At 42.0% G+C, this 19,869-nt stretch overlaps 1 protein-coding gene across 2 annotated transcripts in view; it reads right to left on the minus strand.

Annotated features, from left to right (window-relative positions):
- Gpld1 (glycosylphosphatidylinositol specific phospholipase D1) overlaps positions 1-19,869 on the minus strand; it is a 52,266-nt gene that overhangs the window by 31,336 nt on the left and 1,061 nt on the right. For both annotated transcript variants that reach the window (XM_076939226.1, XM_034509773.2), the window contains 9 exons: positions 16,059-16,114; positions 11,009-11,087; positions 8,786-8,883; positions 8,246-8,356; positions 7,468-7,516; positions 6,035-6,089; positions 2,166-2,273; positions 1,942-1,969; positions 1,720-1,859 (listed from right to left, as the gene is read on the minus strand). In XM_076939226.1, coding sequence (XP_076795341.1) covers positions 1,720-1,859; positions 1,942-1,969; positions 2,166-2,273; positions 6,035-6,089; positions 7,468-7,516; positions 8,246-8,356; positions 8,786-8,883; positions 11,009-11,087; positions 16,059-16,114 — 724 coding nt within the window. The remainder of the gene's footprint in view (positions 1-1,719; positions 1,860-1,941; positions 1,970-2,165; positions 2,274-6,034; positions 6,090-7,467; positions 7,517-8,245; positions 8,357-8,785; positions 8,884-11,008; positions 11,088-16,058; positions 16,115-19,869) is intronic.

Here is a 19,869-nt window from a genome sequence, read left to right on the forward strand (position 1 = left end):
GTGTGTATGTGTGTATGTGTGTGTATGTGTGTGTGTATGTGTGTATGTATGTATGTGTGTATGTATGTGTGTATATATGTGTGTATGTGTGTATGTGTGTGTATGTGTGTATATGTGTGTATGTGTGTGTATGTATGTGTGTATGTATGTATGTGTGTGTATGTGTGTGTATATGTGTGTGTATGTGTGTATGTGTGTGTATGTGTGTGTATGTGTGTGTGTATGTGTGTATGTGTGTGTATGTGTGTGTATATGTGTGTGTGTATGTATGTGTATGTGTGTGTATGTGTATATGTGTGTGTGTGTGTGTATGTGTGTGTATATGTATGTGTATATGTGTGTATGTGTGTGTGTATGTATGTGCATGTGTGTGTATGTATATATGTGTGTGTATGTGTGTATGTGTGTGTATATGTGTGTGTGTGTGTGTGCTAGAACAGAGATAAGAACTGTACTCCTCTCCTGTTTCTTCCTACCTGTCTTTCCTTAGCTAAGTACAGAAATAATCCAAAGTCACCCAGAAATGGGGCTGGGCTTGAGGACTGCTGCATGTGGCTGAGGGAAGGAGGGAGGAAGTAAAGGAGGGAGGGAGGGATGGGGAGAGAGGGAGTGAAGGAGGATGAAGAAATGGAGGTTACTCACTCTACTATGACTGGACATTCTGAGTTCGACCAATATAACCTTAACTTCCACCTAATAGCAATCATGATCATGGATCCAGGCAGCACTTAGTAAGCACTGGCTTGTTAAACCCTCTGTTCTGCACAAGGGTTCTCAGAGACTCCTTGCAGCCTCATTAAGATGGAATGGTAAGCATCCCCATTTAACAGGAAATCAAAGCTTAGGAGGTTTAGCAATTCGTGACATAAACTCAGTGGTAAGGAGGCGTCTTCCATTCCAAACCCCACCCTCTTTACATCTATGCTTCATGCACCTAAACACTCTCAGCCAGGCTGGGAGATGAGTCAATCAGTTGTTGCAAACATGAGGACCCATATTTAATTCCCAGCACCCATGACCTGGTATAGGGGCTTGCAGAGTCAAGCAGACCTCTGGAGCTCCATGGACAGCCTGCCTAGCTGCCTGGTCTAATCACCAAGATCTAGATCAATAACAGACCGTCTCAAAAAAAAAAAAAAAAAAAAAAGAGCATTCTGGCTTCTGAATGTGTTCATGTGTGCGTGTGCGCGCGTGCACACACATACACACTGTGAGCCCAATGCTGCTGGTGCGTGGTTTCTCTGATCAACAGTGGCTTCCCAGGAACTAGGGGCAGTTCTTCCTAAAGATCTAACTTCCTGGATGCTCTAACTGTGTTTAGTCTCTGAGTAGCTCTGGTCCTGAAGATGGTGCTCTCCCAGGAGAGGCTAAGCAACAATCTGACCTATGCCCTCCATCCATCTCCTTCAGGGCCTGTGCTCTACAAACCATCCACCAATGATTTGGTTTTAGAGCATGGGGGAGGTGTGTGTGAGCTACTTCTCAGTGATTCCCAGTTCTGCCGTGTCTGTTTCTCTGTCCCTCTGTTTCTAAAACTTGAAAGGAATTTACCAAGTCAACCAGGTGTCCCCCAGTCAGGTTTTAGAGAGTCCACAGTTTCCACTGTTTTCTCTCCAAATGGCTTCAGTCAACACTTCTGAGACTGTTTTCCTTTGATTTTTGTTTCGTCAACTGAAGACGCTGAGCTTTGCATGGGGAATCTAGCAAGGCAAAACTCACCTGGTCCCATTCTCCAGCATAAAGCTGGTCAAACGGTAAATGTTCGTGGACCAGAACGCCATGTCATCCAGACCTCCGAGGAAGTAGTCTTGGAACTGTTCCACCAGAAATGGAGACTTGGTAGAGTATGTGGAATACAGCTGCAGCAAGAGGTGGAGAGTAAGGCATTGCACCATCCACATACCACCCCTTAGCCAAGATTCAGAAAAGGCACATCTTTACCTTGGAAACAGCTAACATCTCCCCATGCCTGCAACACAAAGAAGAATCCTCATAAGCTGCAGTTTCTATAGAAAAATGAAGCAAGTACTGAAGAGACAGCCCCACCATGTGCATCTCCTTTCAACTGCCTTTACAGAAGCGAAATCCATACACTCAAAATATGAAAAGGGTGCTCAGGGTGCTCCCATAAGTCAGCTGCAAACGTCCTGCTGGTCCACACTTACATCTCCAGGAACTGAAGGTATGTGCAATCGACAATGACATTTTTGGTGATCACATTCCGACCATAGAGATTATGATAAATTCTCAGAAGATCTTTGATGGGCACATACCTGAGTTAAAATGAAAGAGAGAGGCTTGGGTTCTGACACTGAAGACAACAGGAACAACCACAGGAACCCCACAAGCTCCCAGTGTCCCCTGATTGATTCTGCATGTCACCACCAGCACCAGCACTGGGCAGTTAATTCTGCCAGTGGCACTTAGGGATTGGTACCATTATATTCCTGTTTTACATAAAAGGAAACTGAGTCTCACAGGGACAGTAAGTAATTTTCTCAATGATGCAGAACAAAAAAAAAAAAAAAAAAAAAAAAGGTGCCTTAGTCAAATATTTATGAAAAGATACTTAAATATCAGAAATTATCAAGTATTAGAAACTGTTCAACTTTGTGAATTCAGAGTTCATGAAAATTAGTCTCATGAATTACTAATGTGTGTGTATGTGTTCATGAACATGCATGTGTACATACCTGTGTGTGTGTGTGTGTGTGTGTGTGTGTGTGTGTGTGTGTGTGTGTGTCTGGTATGTGGGGTACAGAGTTGTATTTGGATATGTGTGGGGCAAGGGTATATTTGGTTGTTGTTTTTTTGTTTTGTTTTGTTTTGTTTTGTTTTTTTGTTTTTTTGGTTTTTCGAGGCAGGGTTTCTCTGTATAGGCCTGGCTGTCCTGGAACTCACTCTGTAGACCAGGCTGGCCTCAAACTCAGAGATCTACCTGCCTCTGCCTCTGCCTCCCAAGTGCTGGGATTAAAGTCGTGCGCCACCACCACCCGGCGTATTTGGTTTTTTAAAATACTGTCTTACTCTGTAACCAAGTATGGACTAGAACTCTCTGTGTATCTTAGGCTATCTTCAAACTTGCAGCAGTCCTCCTGCCTCAGCCTCCTGAGTGTTGGACTTACAGACATGAGCACCAGATATGGCTCCCCTCTCAGACGTGCTAATTTAGATGCACAGAAGAAAGCCAGAGAAAGAACTCTGGGCCCAGCTTTTGGCTCATAGACATTAACTATTTTAGCTGGAAGAAGAGCAGTATTTTAAAATCAGATGTATAGAGTCATTTGTATTTCAATCTCAAAATCCTCAGACTAAACAAGAATATAACAACCAATAAAATCTGATTTCCATAATAAAATGAAAGAAACAAAAAAAAAACAAAACATGAGATTAAAATTGATTTATGTGTATTAACAAGAGAGAAGGAATTATGAAGCCCATTTTTAGCTTATAAGAGCACCTATGACCTTTTCAATAAAAATGTCTTAACAGGCAAAAAGGAAACACAAAAAAATATTTGTTTTGATGAATCACTAAGCAAGCAAGAAAGTAATAAAATGAAATAATAATTCCAAAGGCCAAACCCAAACAGAAAGTGGGATCCTTGGAAGCAAGCAAGGACAAGAGCCAGCTTTACTCTGTTAGTGTCCGCTGAACCTCAGAAGCTACAGGGTTTGGATGGTAGGGAGCAGAACAGATTGATGAGCGTGGACATGGGGCCATCCACCAGAGCATGGTCAACCTGCTAGGGACTGAGGAAACTAAAAAAACTCCTAAAGAAAACTCCCCTAGCAGCCATCAGTGACTTCTCAACTATGAGTGGCAGCCCATGAGTCCCTCCCCCGTGCTGGAATGCTGACTGGCTTACTCTTGTGCAGGCAACCATGGATGCTAAGAGTCTATGTGTGCATTCATCCTAGAGAGTCGTCCCCAGCCTCAGGCTCTTACAGTCAGTCTTTCCACCCCCTCTTCTAAGAAGGTCCCTGAGTCTTGGGTTTGAGTGATACAGATGGCATGGAGGATGGTCACTTCATAGCACTCACTATGTACCCTTGGAGCAGCTGTGAGGTCTGAGTTAACCTTCATCCACTACTCAAAGATGGCTTTCTGCTGAGGCACAGCCGTGCTATGGTCAATAAACTTTCATCGAAATTCCAACAAGTTTTTCCTGAAACACATTAGCCTTATCCTTAGATTCCATCAGAAAGAGCAAAAACAAAACATACTTTTGAAGAAGGGAGATAATTTGAATGAAAATGGCCCCTGTAGGCTCATGAACTTCAATGTTTGGTTCCAGTCCAAGACCAGTGTCTGTCTGACTCTCTATCTGTCTCTGTTTCTCTGTGGCTCTATCTCTCTCTGTGTCTTTCTCCTCTTTCTCTCTCTGTGTCTGTCTGTCTGTCTCTGTCTCTCTGACTTTCTCTCTCTCTGCCACCACACTCCCCGTCTTGACAGACATGGACTCTGACACTGTAAGCAAACCCCGAGTTAAATACTTTCTTTTCTAAGTTACCTTGGTCATGGTGTCTCTTCACAACAATTCAATGGTCACTAAGACAGAAGACAAATAGGAAGCTCTGCCCTTCTAGCAGCTGACAGACAGTGAAGTCACGGAGACAGAAAGAAGCCGTGCTCTTGAGAGACAGTTATTCTGGCCAAGAGGAGAGAAAGGAAAGCACACAGTCTTGCTGCAGACCAAGGAGGAAAGAGTAGACTAATGAAAAATTTGTTCTAGAGCACTCAGCCGCCTCCATGGGAAAATAAAATTTGATTTATACTTCAGCTTACAAAAAACTTCCCAGATGAATGAAATGTAAAGGGTCTTTCTGATCTCCCAGAAGACCCAGGTTTGTTTCCCAGCATCAGACAACTCATGACCACCTGTAACTCCAGATCCAGGGGATCCAGCTCACTCACAGCCTTCACAACTACTGCGTGTAAGTGTTACACACACAGGCAAGCACACACACACACACACACACACAAGTAAAAATAAATAAATCTTCTTTAAAACCACAAAAGTTTTAGAAGACTACATAGAATCATTCCTTATTTCTTTTAAAAGAAATAAGGAATTTCTTTTAATTTCTTTTAAAAGACATCAGAAGCATACATAACCAAGGAGAACAGATACAGTCAACTACTATGAATTAACAAATTCTATTAGTCAGCCTTCAATCCTAGCCCTTGAGAGGCAGAGGCAGGCTGATTTCTGAGTTTGAGGCCAGCCTGATCTGCAGAGTGAGTTCCAGGACAGCCAGGGCTGCACAGAGGAACCCTGTCTTGAAAAACTAAAAAACAAACAAACAAAACAACCCAATAATGAATAAAATACACCCTAAGTACTACACACTACACACTACACACTACACACTACACACTACACACTACACACTACACACTACACACTACACACTACACACTACACACTACACACTACACACTACACACTACACACTACACACTTCAAAGTGCACAAACGAAACTTAAGAAGTAATTTGACAAAATGGTGAGAGATTAGAAGCTGTATATCCAGAACACTATTCAAAAACACTAGCAAAGTCAGAAGTGGTAACAGGAGCCAGTAATCCAGGCTGCTTAAGAAGCTAGAGCAAGAGAGGCCCCAAGGTCAAAGCCTGCCTCCTTAGAGAGTTAGTTCAAGGGTAACCTGAGACACTCAGTTAGACAGGGTCTCAAATTTTTAAACACTGTAAAAAAAATAGAAACTAAGGACTTGTTCAAGGCTAACCTGAGACAGTAGTTACATACTGTCTCAAACTTAAACATTGTAAAAAAAAAAAAAAAAAAAATTAGAAGCTAAGGACTTAGCAAAATAACAAAGTAGTTACCTAGTATCCAGAAGGCCCTAGGCTAATTACCTAGTAACAAGGATGAAATTATACACATACACACACACACAAATAAAAAATAAAAAGACAAACCAGTGGGAAAATAAGCTATAAACTAAAAAACAAATCCGGCAAGTCATAAATGCCATTTTGGTACCATGTATTTAAAAGAATGTTGATCTTACCAGCTCCGTGAGAGGTAATTAAAATTAAATTCAAACTGGCTCAACACATCTCCTCCTACAAGAGAAAAAATATTTACAATCTGTGGGTTAGTTGACAAGACAGCTTCCAGCACACATTCCCACAAACCACACCATTCCCATAACTACTCATTCATTCTGTTTCAGGGCTGTCTTGAAGAAAAAACTCTCTTAAAAATCTTAGCTAGTGATGTGAATGAAGTAAGAAAGTGTAGTGAAATAATTCTGTTTGCCATTTTTTTGCTTACTTTTAACAGGATCTCACTGTGTGGTCTTGGCTAGCCTGTGTTCACTCTGCTTAATGCTGCCCTTCAACTTATAGTAATCCTCCTGTCTCAGCTCCCCAACTGATGGGATTACAGGTGTGTGCCACCACATCCAGCTTTTAACTTAATTTATTTTACTTTAAGATAGACCATACAAGGCTGAGCAGTGGTGGTGCATGCCTTTAATCCCAGCACTCGGGAGGCAGAGGCAGGCGGATTTCTGAGTTCGAATCCAGCCTGGTCTACAGAGTGAGTTCCAGGACCAGCCAGGGCTACACAGAGAAACCCTGTCTCGAAGAACCAAAAAACCAAAAAACCAAAAAAAAAAAAAAAAAAAAAGATAGACCATACAAGTCTTTTCAAATAAATAATAACGTGCATATTTAAAGAAAATTTCTACAGGAAAAAAAGAGTTCAGCAATTGGAAGCTGAAATACAGGTGACTAAGACTAATCTAGCAGATGGATCTTAATCCAACATATAAGTAAAAATGTCATATAAGTAAAAATTATGTCAACAACAAAATACATTTTTAAACAAAAATACATTAATGCACCCACAGAAATATGGCCCCTTAGCTTGGCGTAGTGGTGGATGCCTTTACTCCCAACACTTGGAAGCAGAGGCAGGAAGATCTCTGTGAGTTCAAAGCTAGATTTCCGGAATAGCCAGGACAGCACAAAAACACTGTCTCAAAAAAAAAAAAAAAAAAAAAAAAGAAGAAAAAAGAAAAGAAAAGAAAAAATAAAAAAAGAAAGGAAGGAAGGAGAAAAGAAGGAAAGAAAGAGAAAAAGAAATGTATCTCCATGTTGAATGAGCTGTGTTATGTTCTAAATAAACTTTAGGATTAAAATTAGAAAAATACTTACCATATAAGGTTGGCAGGATAGTTCACTAGATAAAATCACCTGCTATGTAAGGCTGGCGACCTGAGTTCAATTCCCAGAACCCACAGAAAGGTGGAAGGAACCACTCCATAATGTGATCCTTTGACCTTTACACCTGCACATTGTGGTTCACATGACACAGACACATCATGCACATGACAACACAGATGCTCACAAGCACAAGCGCACGCGCACACACACACACACTAACAAATAAATTAAGGAAAGTTATTAACATATGAGAAAAATGAATAAACGGTACCAAAATCACCAGCCGAATGAGCCTCCGAATAAGAGTCGTAAAAATCAATCTGAGGAACAAAGAGAAGTACGTGGTGAATGTCATGGACTGTGACCCAGAATGTCACCTCAAATCAGACAAGCAGAGGGGAGGTGACAGCCTCTCCCAGGGGACTGCAAAAATGTATCTTGATGTTTGGTCGTCACACTAATATCCTCCCTCTTGTCTGGGTTGTCTACTGAGTTGGATAACAAAAGGGCTGCAGACAATTGTGTCTCCCTGGGGTGAACAACTTTTCCAATGGAGTCCATGATTACAGGTCCAATAAAATGGAGGTAATAACAACTAACGTGGGTGGAGGAGGATAGGAGGCATAAATATGGGCAAGGTGCACTGACATGTATGTATATGAACCGTCATGACGAAACCCATTATCTTATATGCTATGGAGAGATGGTTTAATAATTAAGAGCACTGGTCACCCTCTTGTAGATGTGTCTTTAAAGAAGACACAATGTAACAATGAAAGAAATTAATAATAACAACTTTTTTAAAAGACAAAACTCTAACCAGAAGCCACTTCATATAAAAAGGCTTATTTCCACTTATTATTTAGATTGTGTGAACAATCTAAAGTTTTCCCTTTCCATAAAACAATCCAGGCCTATTTGTAGATTTGGGGATCAAACCAGGGCTTTGCGTGTTAAGCAAGTGCTCTCTCTGTCTCTGAGATACTCCTTGCCCTGCCCGGTTTTGATCAGGGTGTGACAGTGGCACTCTGGTGATGATATGTACTCACAGCTCCCATTGTCCTGAGGAACCCTTGTTCAATACCCAGGCTGTGCCAGCTGACATCGGCGACCATGTGGGAGGTGATTCCAAACAAGAAAGCTACCAACTTCTCTGTGTCCTGGAGAAAAAAAAAGCAAATTCAAGTCTTATGTGTTGTATTATTTTATGAAGATTCCCTGAAAGGCTTTAATGAACATGAATTAATTTCCATTACTGAGACTTAACAAAGAACTAGAAGCAGGTGAATCATGTAGCTTCTGGATCCGGGAAAGTACATAAGACTTTCTGGAATACTGTGTAGTATCTTGGAAGGTTTATAGATTCTTTAGCATTGGAGCTAAATGGCCAAGTAAAAATCTCCAAGCTTTTCTCCGGTAACTTTAAGTACCGAGTAGGCATCTGCTGTGTCCCCACTGGTGTGCATGGCACTTCAGGTCAAGTGGCAATTAGCTATCCTAGTCTGGGGAGCAGAGATTCCAAATGGAGTGAATCCAGCAGTACTTGGCAGTACAGCAGTACATCAACAGAGGTCAGAGGGCATGCCTACCTTATCCCAGGGCAGAGGGTAGTTCTCCCGAATATAATGGATGCTGGCATTAAGAAACGGAGTCCAGTGAGTCCTCTCAGACACGTCATGAAATTTTCCTGATAAAACAAAAAAGTTTGCCTGTGGAGCCCAAAACATTGAGAGTCTCCTCAAATCTCCCATGACCACCCGCTGTGTTCCTGGCTCCCTTCACTTTCCCCCTAATCCCTTATTTCCTCTGTTTTTGCTCCAAGGACACCTCAGGAGCAGAAGGGCCAGGCATAATTTTAGAAGAGTCACTCAAAGGACCCTTCCACAAGGATGTGCTATATTCGGATCTCTTATCCCATGTCACTCTCCTTTAATTTATTTTTTTATCATTATTGTTGTTGTTACACTCGTTTGTTTGGATGTGAGTGTAAGTGCTTGGAATCCTGAGTACAGGATACAGCAGCACTTCAGCATCTCACTACTGTTAAACCAGACTGTTCAGAGATGGATGGGGTTTAGCTGGTGGTGGTGCATGCCTTCAATATCAGCACTCAGGTGTTTCAGCTGGTTTCTTTGTGCCCTGGCTTTGGTTGGGTTTAGTTGGGTTGGGATTGGCCAATTGACAGAATCAATAATGAGAGAAGAGAGGAGGGGATGGGAGGTCTGAGGATTTGTGTTCTCTGTTCCTCTGTTGAAGGATGGAAGGAGGCTGGTTATGATCCTTCACTACAAATTAGTGGAAACTCTTGTCAAGTGACTTGTGGGGAGCCAACAGAAGGCGGCTATCATCCTTGCGGCCATCTTGAGCCATATACCCTGAAAAGAGGCTTGATTACATCACCCTGCAACAGCTGAGCACACACTGATAACATCTTGTCTTAGATACCCAGGATCTTCCCTTGGGTGTGTGAGACTTAGAGATCAGATTTAGAGCCAAGACTTAAGGTGTGATTTGGAGATAAGACCTAAGGGTGTGACTTAGAGGCGTGGCTTAGAAGTGAGGCATATAAAAGGTGAGAGGCAGACAGAAGAGTTGAGTACAACTTGGATAGGAATTAGGCGTTGAGGAAGAAGACACTTGGACTAGAGAACTCTGAGGAATTATGATTATTAAGTATTAGGCACTTGGCACTTGGAGGAAGAACTTGGAAGTAGTAGGCACTTGAGACTCGAGAAAGGCAATAGGAATTAGACACTTGTACTTGAGTCTAGGAACTTGGAAGAAGTAACGTGGAACTTGGAGGCACTAGGAACTAGGAACTAGGGACTAGGAACTCAAGACTTGGGACTTGGAGAGAAGAAGAGAGACTGAAGAATAAACGGGATTGAATCACACTCTGTCTGGTCTCCATTCTTCCCGTCCGTCCTCACTCTCTCTCTTGCTGAACCCTGACCCTCGGACCGGAGCAGCTTGGGGCAGTGCTGGTTCTAACAATTTAGCCCCCAAGGCTTTCGGCAGTGCGGGTTCGAACACTGACAGAGCGGTCCAGGACATTTTGGCCCCCAAATGTGGGGCAGCTCGGGCTGCAACATTTTTGGCCCCCAACGTGGGGCAGAGAGGTCTTCAACAGTGACTCCTTCCATGAAGGTCCACCAGCACAATGAATAATTAGTCCCCTGAATCATTCGTGGTGACTTCTTGCACCCTGCCCACACCTTTAGAAATGATGCCCTCATTAAATTCCCCTCAAGGTACTCAGCTAGCTTAGACCTTCATATCACTGGGCAGCTGGCTCATTAATGTCAAGAACAACTCAGGGAGGAGGTTGGTGTAGCTCAGACACAGAACTGAGACTGTAGGTAACCTTTTGAGAGTCACATGCTGACAAACAGAAGGGGCTGCCACAAAGCAGTAAAGCAAGCAGAAACATACAGACCAGATATCACCACAAAGCAAACTTCCCAGAATTTCTATGCCCAAGCAGTTAAAATCATTGGTGAACATTTTTACATATACATGTTTATATATAAACTTGTATTTTATTTTTAATTATGTGTTTGTCTGCGTAGGCTGCGCATGCCAGTGCAGGTGCCTGCAGAGGCCAGGAAAAGGTGTCAGATGCCCTAGAGCCCAAGTTACAGGTGGCTATGAGTCACCCAGCATGGGTGCAGGGAAACGAAACCTCATCTTCTGCAAGAGCAGTATACACTTTTAACCACTGAGCTGTCTCTCCAGCCTATGAAATATACAATTTTTAAACTCCCATTAACCAGCAAATGCAGCATCACTCCCTCTGAAAACACTCCCCTTACCTCTTTTGCAGATGCTAGGATAAAAAGCATCAGGAAACACCGTCCCAGCCTGATATGCGTCCTGGTGCTCTAAGAGCAGCTGAGAAACAAGAGGATGCAGAAATTAGAGAGCCAGAGTCAGGGCTGTACGAGTCGGGCCCCGTGTGTTTTTAGCTATGAAAGATTAGAACTACACCAGACATAAACAGATGAAGGGAAAAGGCAGGCTAGAGTAACTAAATGTTAAAATCCATACATATTTCACCAACACACAGTATGTATCATATATAACTTCACGGTCTTTCCTGTGTAACAGGCAAGTTTAAAAAGTAGCAAAACCCACCTTGTTTAAATTTTACTATCTTTCATTTTCTACTATTGTTTCTCTAATAGAGTAGAATTAAAATGCTTACTTCTTTATGTGTTTTTGTCTTCTGACACAAGATCTCCTGTAGCCCAACTGGCTTGAAGTTGCTATGTAGCCAAAGATGACCTGAACTCCTGATCCACCCAACTCCACCTCTGGGGTGCTGGAATTATGGGCTTGTACGAATCACCATACCTGGCCTTCTCTAAGACTATTCAGCTGATCCAAAATTGGGTTATGACAAGATTTTCAATGATCTATAGTGAAATGAGAAATATATAGATAGATACATACATATACATGAACATACATACAAATACACACACACACACACACACACACACACTTTCACATATACATCTATGCTGGACAGTTGATGTGCACGCCTTTAATCCCAGCAGTTGGGAGGCAGAGGTAGGTAGATTTCTGTGAATTTGAGTCCATCCTGGTCTTCAAAGCAAGGACAGCCAGGGTTATACAAAGAAATCCTGTCTGGAAAAACCAAACACATACACGCACACATACAAACACACATACACGCACGATTTAACACAAATGTATAGGTAGCAACAACAAATGCTGTGTGCATGTGCAAGGTTATAACCCTTGGGCTTTACATCCCCCTCGACCTTTCATTTTCCCTCGTGCTTCAGAGGGATACAAAAATATCCTTTCCCTTTGAAAATGATGTGACAGTGGATAGCAGGCTTCTTCTCTAGAATAGTCTCTGTTGAGTTTGCTGACTCAGTTCTTTGTTGACTCTCTAGATGTGTGGCTAGCTCAGACCACAGGCTGGCAAACAGAAACTGAGTTTCTAGAGCACTTAACACCACCCCACCTCTGCCACAGACCCCTCTGCTTCTCCTACTAGCTTGGAAGCCTGAGAGGTTTCTGCAGCAGAGCCAGGACTCCAGGTAGAGCACCAGCCACCAACGGCTTGCAGATAAAGCGCGAACATCAGGTTCACTGGGAGCACGGCACGGGCTGAGGTTACAAGGGCTGGAACTAGTAGTCAAGATAGATTTGTATTTTCCAAAGCAAGACTGCATTAAGTCTGTCGAATCTGCAGCTAACCAGCAAGGCAGTGAGTGGCTGTAACAACAGGCACACAGACAGTTTTCAGTACTGTCTCATGTATTGGTCCTGTAGGCCTTTCTAGACATTTCTAGATATGGCTGGAACTCCTCCTTGGGCTCTTAGTGTGACAGCCACTTCTCTAGCTTCTGGCCATTAGTCCCCCTGCATAAGCTAGCTCAAGGGCTTCTGTTGAGGTTTGGTCTTTTGCTATGTATTGTAATACTTAATATTGGTCCTCAGGCCTGGTTGTCCCCAAGGACAAGAGAATCTGCACAAAGACCCAAGAGATGCTATGTTACCTTGCCCCCCCCCCCCAAAGTTATCCCTGATTGGTGAATAAAGATGCCTATAGCAGACAGTATTGAAATAGGTGGGGTTTGGGATTTATGGGTTTGGGGTCTTAGGAGAACCATGAGGAAGGAGAGAGAAGGTGGAAAGAAGGCAGACACCATGGGTTAAGTAAGTCATGGAAGCATGGCCACAAGGGCTAGCCAGCTGAAGTTAAGAGCAGCCTTGATGGAATATAGCAAATTAATTTGGGGGATTAATGATAGAGAAACAGATTCTAATAGTTTACAGGGTAGATATCTGCCCAGCTCTAATGCTGATTAAAGCTTACTATATCAATAAAAGTTGTGGGTCTTTTATCCTGGAACTAAAGGTGTGGTAGAAACCCCGACTGGGATTAATTTCTAAATGGCTTCTGTGATCTACCAAAGAACAGTGATGAATACAACCCACAGTCGAGTCTGGTGGTACAATTCTTTTCTTTTCTTTTCTTTTCTTTTCTTTTCTTTTCTTTTCTTTTTTAAAAAATAAATATGATAACTATTATTATTATCTATGGGTGATGTGCAGTATGTGTGTGTACCTGTGTGGATAAGTGTGCGCTCCAGCACACGTGTTGGGGTCAGAGGGCAGCTTTCAGGAGCAATCCCTCCATCTCTCTGGGTTCTGGGGCTTGAGTTCAAGTCATCAGCCTTGGGAGAGAGGTTCTTAACCCACTGAGACATATAACTAGCCAGAGAATTGGGCTTCTGTCACTTAAAAATCATAAGGAACAAGCTTGAGAGACAGTTCAGTGGTCAAGAGCACTTGTTGCTATTCTAAAGGACCAGGGTTCAATTCCCAATACCCACATCAGGGAGCTCAGAATTGCCTGTAACTCCAGTTCCAGGAGATTTGACACCCTCTATGGCCTCCACAGGCCATATGTATGGTACACACACACACACACACACACACACACAGACACACATGCACACATACACACACGCACACACACATGCACACATATACACACGCGCACACACACATGCATACATACACACATGCACACACACACACACATTAAAAAACATAAATACCCTTACAGCCTCTGTCCTAGGAGCTGGATGTATGTTAAACCTTTCTTTCATATCAAAAGAAAGGGGATGATTGTAATAAACCATTATTAGACATAGGCAATTAACAGATGAGGTAATAGAAGTGTTTCTACCCTCTTGAAATACATTGAACCTTATTAATAAGTTAATAATTAAAAGACCAACTTAAGCCTAGAGAAAAACACTCTTTTGTGAGACAGGGTCTTTCATAATCTAGGTTGGCTTTGAGCTCAGCATATAGTAAAGAAAGACCTTTATCTGATCCTTCTGCCTCAGCCTCCTAAAGGCGGGAATGACACCCTGCCTAGCCCAATTCTGCTTACCTACCAAATTGGCAAGAGTGAAAAAGAATATAAAGTAAACTATAAAAGCGAAAGCTCTATCAAATCTGAGTATTTATCGAACTGAATATTTCTCAGTAAAGTACAAGAGTGATTACGGCTATTTGGTTTGTTTGTGCTGTGAAGTACAATATGCGTGGAAATGGTTTCTGTCTGTGCCTTCCTGTCTCACATCTTCCTCCAAAAGTGAAATGTAAAAACTAGAACTCCCAAGCCCCAGGCAGGTCCCAGAAACTCTAGCTTAAGAGGGGAGAACCTTTTTGTCCTGAGTCAGAAATGCTCGGCTCTATCTTGTCTGATAGGGAAGGACAGTTGAGCAACCTGCCCTTCTCTCACTGGGCTTCCCCACCCAGGCCAGGAACTTTAAATCAGACTCTGATGTTTCTGTCCAGCTTCAGCCCACATAATGACACCTCCAAAGAATTCCAGAGGATGAAGCTACAGTTTATGAACAGCTGGGCACAAGGAAGCTTGCAGGAATGCAAACAACAACTCATCTGGGTCAGAGAGATGGCATACACCTCCCCGAGATAAATAAATCAATGTAATGTTAAATATATACATATTTAAAGAGCTCACTGAGGAACCAGGAGGGTGGCAAGCCCCAATGAAGAGGAAATGCTTGTGCTCATGACCTTTCCAGAACTCGTTTGCATGCCGTCTGTCCATCTGCCCTTGTACATTTAGCTATTTGCATTTCCCAAAGCAAGACTGTGCTAAGTCTGTTGACTCTGCAGTCCATTAGTATAGGTGAATACTAATGTGTCTATGTGTATAACAGTAGTAATGGACATGTGTCATGGCCCCTATATAGAGGTCAGAGAGCAACATTTAGAAGTAGGTTTTCTTTTCCCCCTTCTACTGTCTGGATTCTAGGATGACTTGGGTTGGTAGGCTCAGCAGTAAGTACCTTTACCTGCTGAGCCACCTCATCAGACAAATGGGCTGAGTCAGTTCTGATGTCACAAAAGATTGCCAACCACTGTCACCAATGTCAGTTTTTAAGACGCATCATTACCACATAATGTTACATCTCTTATGGATATTATGAGTAGTAGTATTAGTAGCAGCAGCAGTAGCATAGGAACACAATGGGTTAAAGGGATGTAAGGATGGGGACAGGTGACCCATCATATAGTCCTACAGATGGGAGGTGACACGGAAATAGCACATTTCCTTATAAAGACCCCTGGCTCCTGAGTTCAAGCTGAGGCCAGAACTCATCTATTACATGCATAGCCCTGGCTTCAGTTTCCAGCAATATATTCTACACACACAGAGAGAGAGAGAGAGAGAGAGAGAGAGAGAGAGAGAGAGAGAGAGAGAGAGAGAGAGAGAGAGAGAGAGAGAAGAAGAAGAAGAAGAAGAAGAAGAAGAAGAAGAAGAAGAAGAAGAAGAAAAGCGAGAGCGACTCCCTCCCTCCTCCTCCTGATGATAAAGATGTGTACAACAAATAGTTATAAAAAGTGGAAAATAAGTGACTTCTATTGAGCACAACCTCTCTTTATAACAACAACATAAAAAGCACTTACAAATTATTTCAAAGGCCAAGCATGTAGCTCACTGGTAAAGCTATTGCCTAGAATGCACAAGGCCCTGGGTTCTACAACAAATATTGCAAAAAGCAAAGAAAGGACATGTTTTCAAAGTATAAATTATATTATTTAAATATTTAAGTTCTAAAATACTTAAAATTTACATGGATATATATATTTGTATACATACACATATAATGTCTTAATGTCTGAGTGGCACTGGACATGTGTATGTTTTAACCACAATGTTAGATTTATAAAGATGTAAGTACAACTCTTAGGATTAATTTAAGGATCTGTCTAGACCTTTGTTTGACACCCACAGAAGAAAATGTAAATACAATCAACAGAAACTCAGCTCCCTACCTCTTTGTAGTTAATGTGTCCATCTTGAAGCCGAAGAAACTCCAGAGCCCTGTGTCCTGAAAAAATAAATACCACATGAGCTAAGTTAAATTGTATTTACCAGAGATCATTTTTAGAAAGATTTCTTTTAACTTATGTGTGTATGTGTCTGTGCATATGTATGTGTATATGTGTGTAAGTGCAGTTACCCATGGAGGCCAGAAGAGGCCATAGGATTCCCTGGAGCTGGAGGTAAGCACAGTTGCGAGCCACCCAATGGGGGTGCTTGGAAATGAACTTGGTTCCTCTACAAGAACATGAAGCACTTTAAATTTTCTGCTTAGCTAATTATGATGTTGAGCAAGTTACCTAACACCGTAGACCTCAGTTCCCTCCTCTGTGAAATGAAAGCAAAACTCTATCTCACAGGTTAGCTAAAAGAACCACACAAAGTAAATACTGAGTGAGGACACAGGGACAGTCATGTGGGAGAAACTTGGGAAACAGAAACTGTCATGGTATCTGCCTCAGAGCTGGGTAGATAACCCTAAACACAATACAGAAAAAAGGCCCCAAAGCATGGCTGACCAAAGCTCCCAAGTGTGTTTCATCATTGAAATACTTTGGAAGGACAACCGTCGAAGAAAGCTGCATACTCCACCCCCACACAGATGTGCAGAGATCCAACCTGAATCTTAGCATAAGTGGGAAGAGGCTTGACGCTCCCTGGAACTCACACTGAGCAGCATCTATTCCTGTTGTGAATCACATTCTTTATTTAAAAAAAGATTTAATTTAAAGTGTATGGGGGCTCTCCCTACACACATGTCTGTGTGCCACATGCATACAGTGCCTTCAGAGGCCAAAAGAGGGCACTGGATCCCTGGAATTACAGACAGTAGCTAGCTGTCACGTGAGTAGGCTCGGAATCAAACCCAGGTCCTCTGGAAGAGCTCGGTTCTCTTAACCTCTAAAACATCTCTCTAGCCCTGAATCACGGTCTTTCTTAAGTCAAAAAAAGCCACTCCTCTACTGTATACATTGATACCCTAATAATGAAGTCACAAAACATACAAAGCATCCAGATTCAGAATTCCAGTGTTTCCTAACACAAAACATTGAATGAGGACAATTCGAGAAATGGTTTGACATAAGTACCAATCTTCCACTCAGGCCTCACATAAGAAATCAAAAAATAAATGAGCTATGTCATCTAAGTTGTTACTAAATACAAGGTGGAATTTCAGTTGCCTTTCAGACAAAAATCTTAGAATCTGTGCAGATTGGATTTCGTGTATATAAACATAGATTTAAAAAAAAAAAAAAAAAAGTTTCACTCCGTAACCTAAGCTGGCCTGGAACTCACAGCTCACTGGGACTGTGGGTATAAGCCACCACACCCTGATTAGATATTTTTAAATGTCCATTAAGACTTACCTATCCATCAGGTAAGTCCTTAACTACAAAACAGTATCACAGAAACTCTAAGGATTTTTGTTTTACTCCAAGGATTTTTAAGATGAAAAAAGAAAAAAAATATTTTTATTTACTTGTGTTGCCCTTGGGCTTCTGCCATTTTAGCTTAGAGTTGGAAGATCCTTTAGAATTCATTACATTGCCCTCCCCCAAGCTAGTGGAACACGCAGGCACCCTGGGTTTCTCAGAACAGCACGTCTAGTTTTCAGCAGGACTAATAGTTGAGGTCTATGTCCCTTTCCCTTTGTTTCCTGACTCTCTTTCAGAAGTAAATATTTGACTCAGTGTTAAGACACTGCATTCTGGGACAGACCACCCACCAGGGAGCCTGAAACAATGAATCCATTTCCTCCTCTGCAGACTGGAAGGCCTGGGCTAGGGCCAACGCCCTTTGTATTTTTTTTTACACTGGTAACTATGATCTTAGGATCCTGCCTGCCATGGCTCAGAACCTACATTTACTTTACGCTGGTAACTTTTCCTATTATATAACCTAGTTATATAATATTCCTATTATGTAACCTAGTTCCTCTTTGTAACTGATAGAGGTGGCTTAACTATAAAACAGTATCATCTTTATTGAAATAAAAGAAAGCCCAGAATATTAAATAAATGTACCTAAAATTAATCTTAAACTCACTGTAGAATGTACTTTTATTTTGATTGTATTATGAATTGCTTTATGTTCCTCACACATTAAAAAAAAACTACAAATATATTAAGAACCAAATCCCTTTGTTAGGAGAGACCTACAACATATGCTTAAGATGGTAACTATGCAAAGCAATAAGCATTTTAATTAGCTTATCAACATATCACATACCTGAAATTTTTATAGTTTATTTTTGTGAGTTATACCTTAACTAGAAAAACTAAGATTTAAAATCCATCCCCCCTGTTTTCACGTATCTAAATCCACTATCTATGTTCTAGTTTGATTTCCATTGCTGAAATAAACACCACGACCAAAAGCAACTTGGGGAGGAAAGATTTTATTGGCTTACACATCCCAATCATAGTCCTTAATAGAAGGAAGTCAGGGCAGGAACTCAAAGCATGAACCTGGTGGCAGGAACTGAAGCAGAGACCACGGAGGAGCGCTGGTTACTGGCTTGCTCGCTCATGCTTGCTTAGCCTGCTTTTTTATACATCCAGACATCTGCTCACAGTAAACTGAACCTCCTCCATTTATCGTGAATTAAGGAAATGTCCCACAGACTTGTCTACAGGCTCATCTGATAGAGGCAGTTCCTCAGCTGAGATTCCCTCTTCCCAGACTTGCCTAGTTGACAAAAACTAACCAGCACAATCAAGATAACTCTGCCACTGCCCCTAAGGTCAGGCATACTGGAGTACGTGGCCTCCTCATAACTCCTGGGATGCTAAGCTGGACTCGTGTAATGGTAACAACCACTCAGCCCCACCGGTTGCCTTACCTCCCTGAAGCCTAGCATCCTAAGGCCAATAGGTAGCACTTAACCCGTGGGAAACAATTTAGGTCAGTGATGAAAACTAGGGTGACCTTAAAGCTCAAATGATGTGTCATAACCATAAGAGCCACTAACAGCCACTCAGGGACTCACTCCCATGGGGCCACACATGGCCCTTTACATCTACCTAGGAATGCCTGTCCTTGGAAATATAAAAGCGACAAGACCAATCTCACACTCCTGTCAGAGGCATCCACCTTCCTTCTCTCCTAATTCTGTGACTTTCTTTGGTTCCTCACTATCCCCTGCAAGGAACACCCAGCAACCTCACACAAAGGAACATAAAGGGCCTCAGCTCTCTCACTGACCTATCCCCCCTACCAAGCCCTCCGGCCATTTCCTAGCCCTGGATATTTCCAATCTTCCTCTCTCCTCTCCACTGTCAGGCCACTTCCCAGAAGAGGAAAAATTGTGTCCATATGTGGGATAGCTTTTTAATCTCTTTCTTAAGCTTATTGATGAATTCTTGTTCTTTCAATGACATGAAGAGGGATGGCGAGATGGCTCAGTGGTTAAGGGTACATAGTGCTCTTGACAGGGACATAATTTGATCACAAGCACCCTTGTTGGGTCGTTCATACCTGCCTGTAACTTTAGCTCTGGGGGCATCTGATGCCTCTGACTTCCAAGGGCATCTGCACTCATGTGCATACACTTACACACACACCAAATAATAATAATAATAATAATAATAATAATAATAATAATAATAATAATAATAACCTTTAAAAACTAACACACGAAGGGGGCAGGTATGGGTCAAACTCACATAATCTCAGCACTCAGAAGAGAGAGGCTGGAAGATCACCTCAACTTTGAGGCCAGCCCATTCTACATAGTGACCTCCAAGGTAGCCAGAACTATAT

Source organism: Arvicanthis niloticus, chromosome 8 (assembly GCF_011762505.2).
Source record: "Arvicanthis niloticus isolate mArvNil1 chromosome 8, mArvNil1.pat.X, whole genome shotgun sequence".
NCBI lineage: Eukaryota > Metazoa > Chordata > Mammalia > Rodentia > Muridae > Arvicanthis > Arvicanthis niloticus.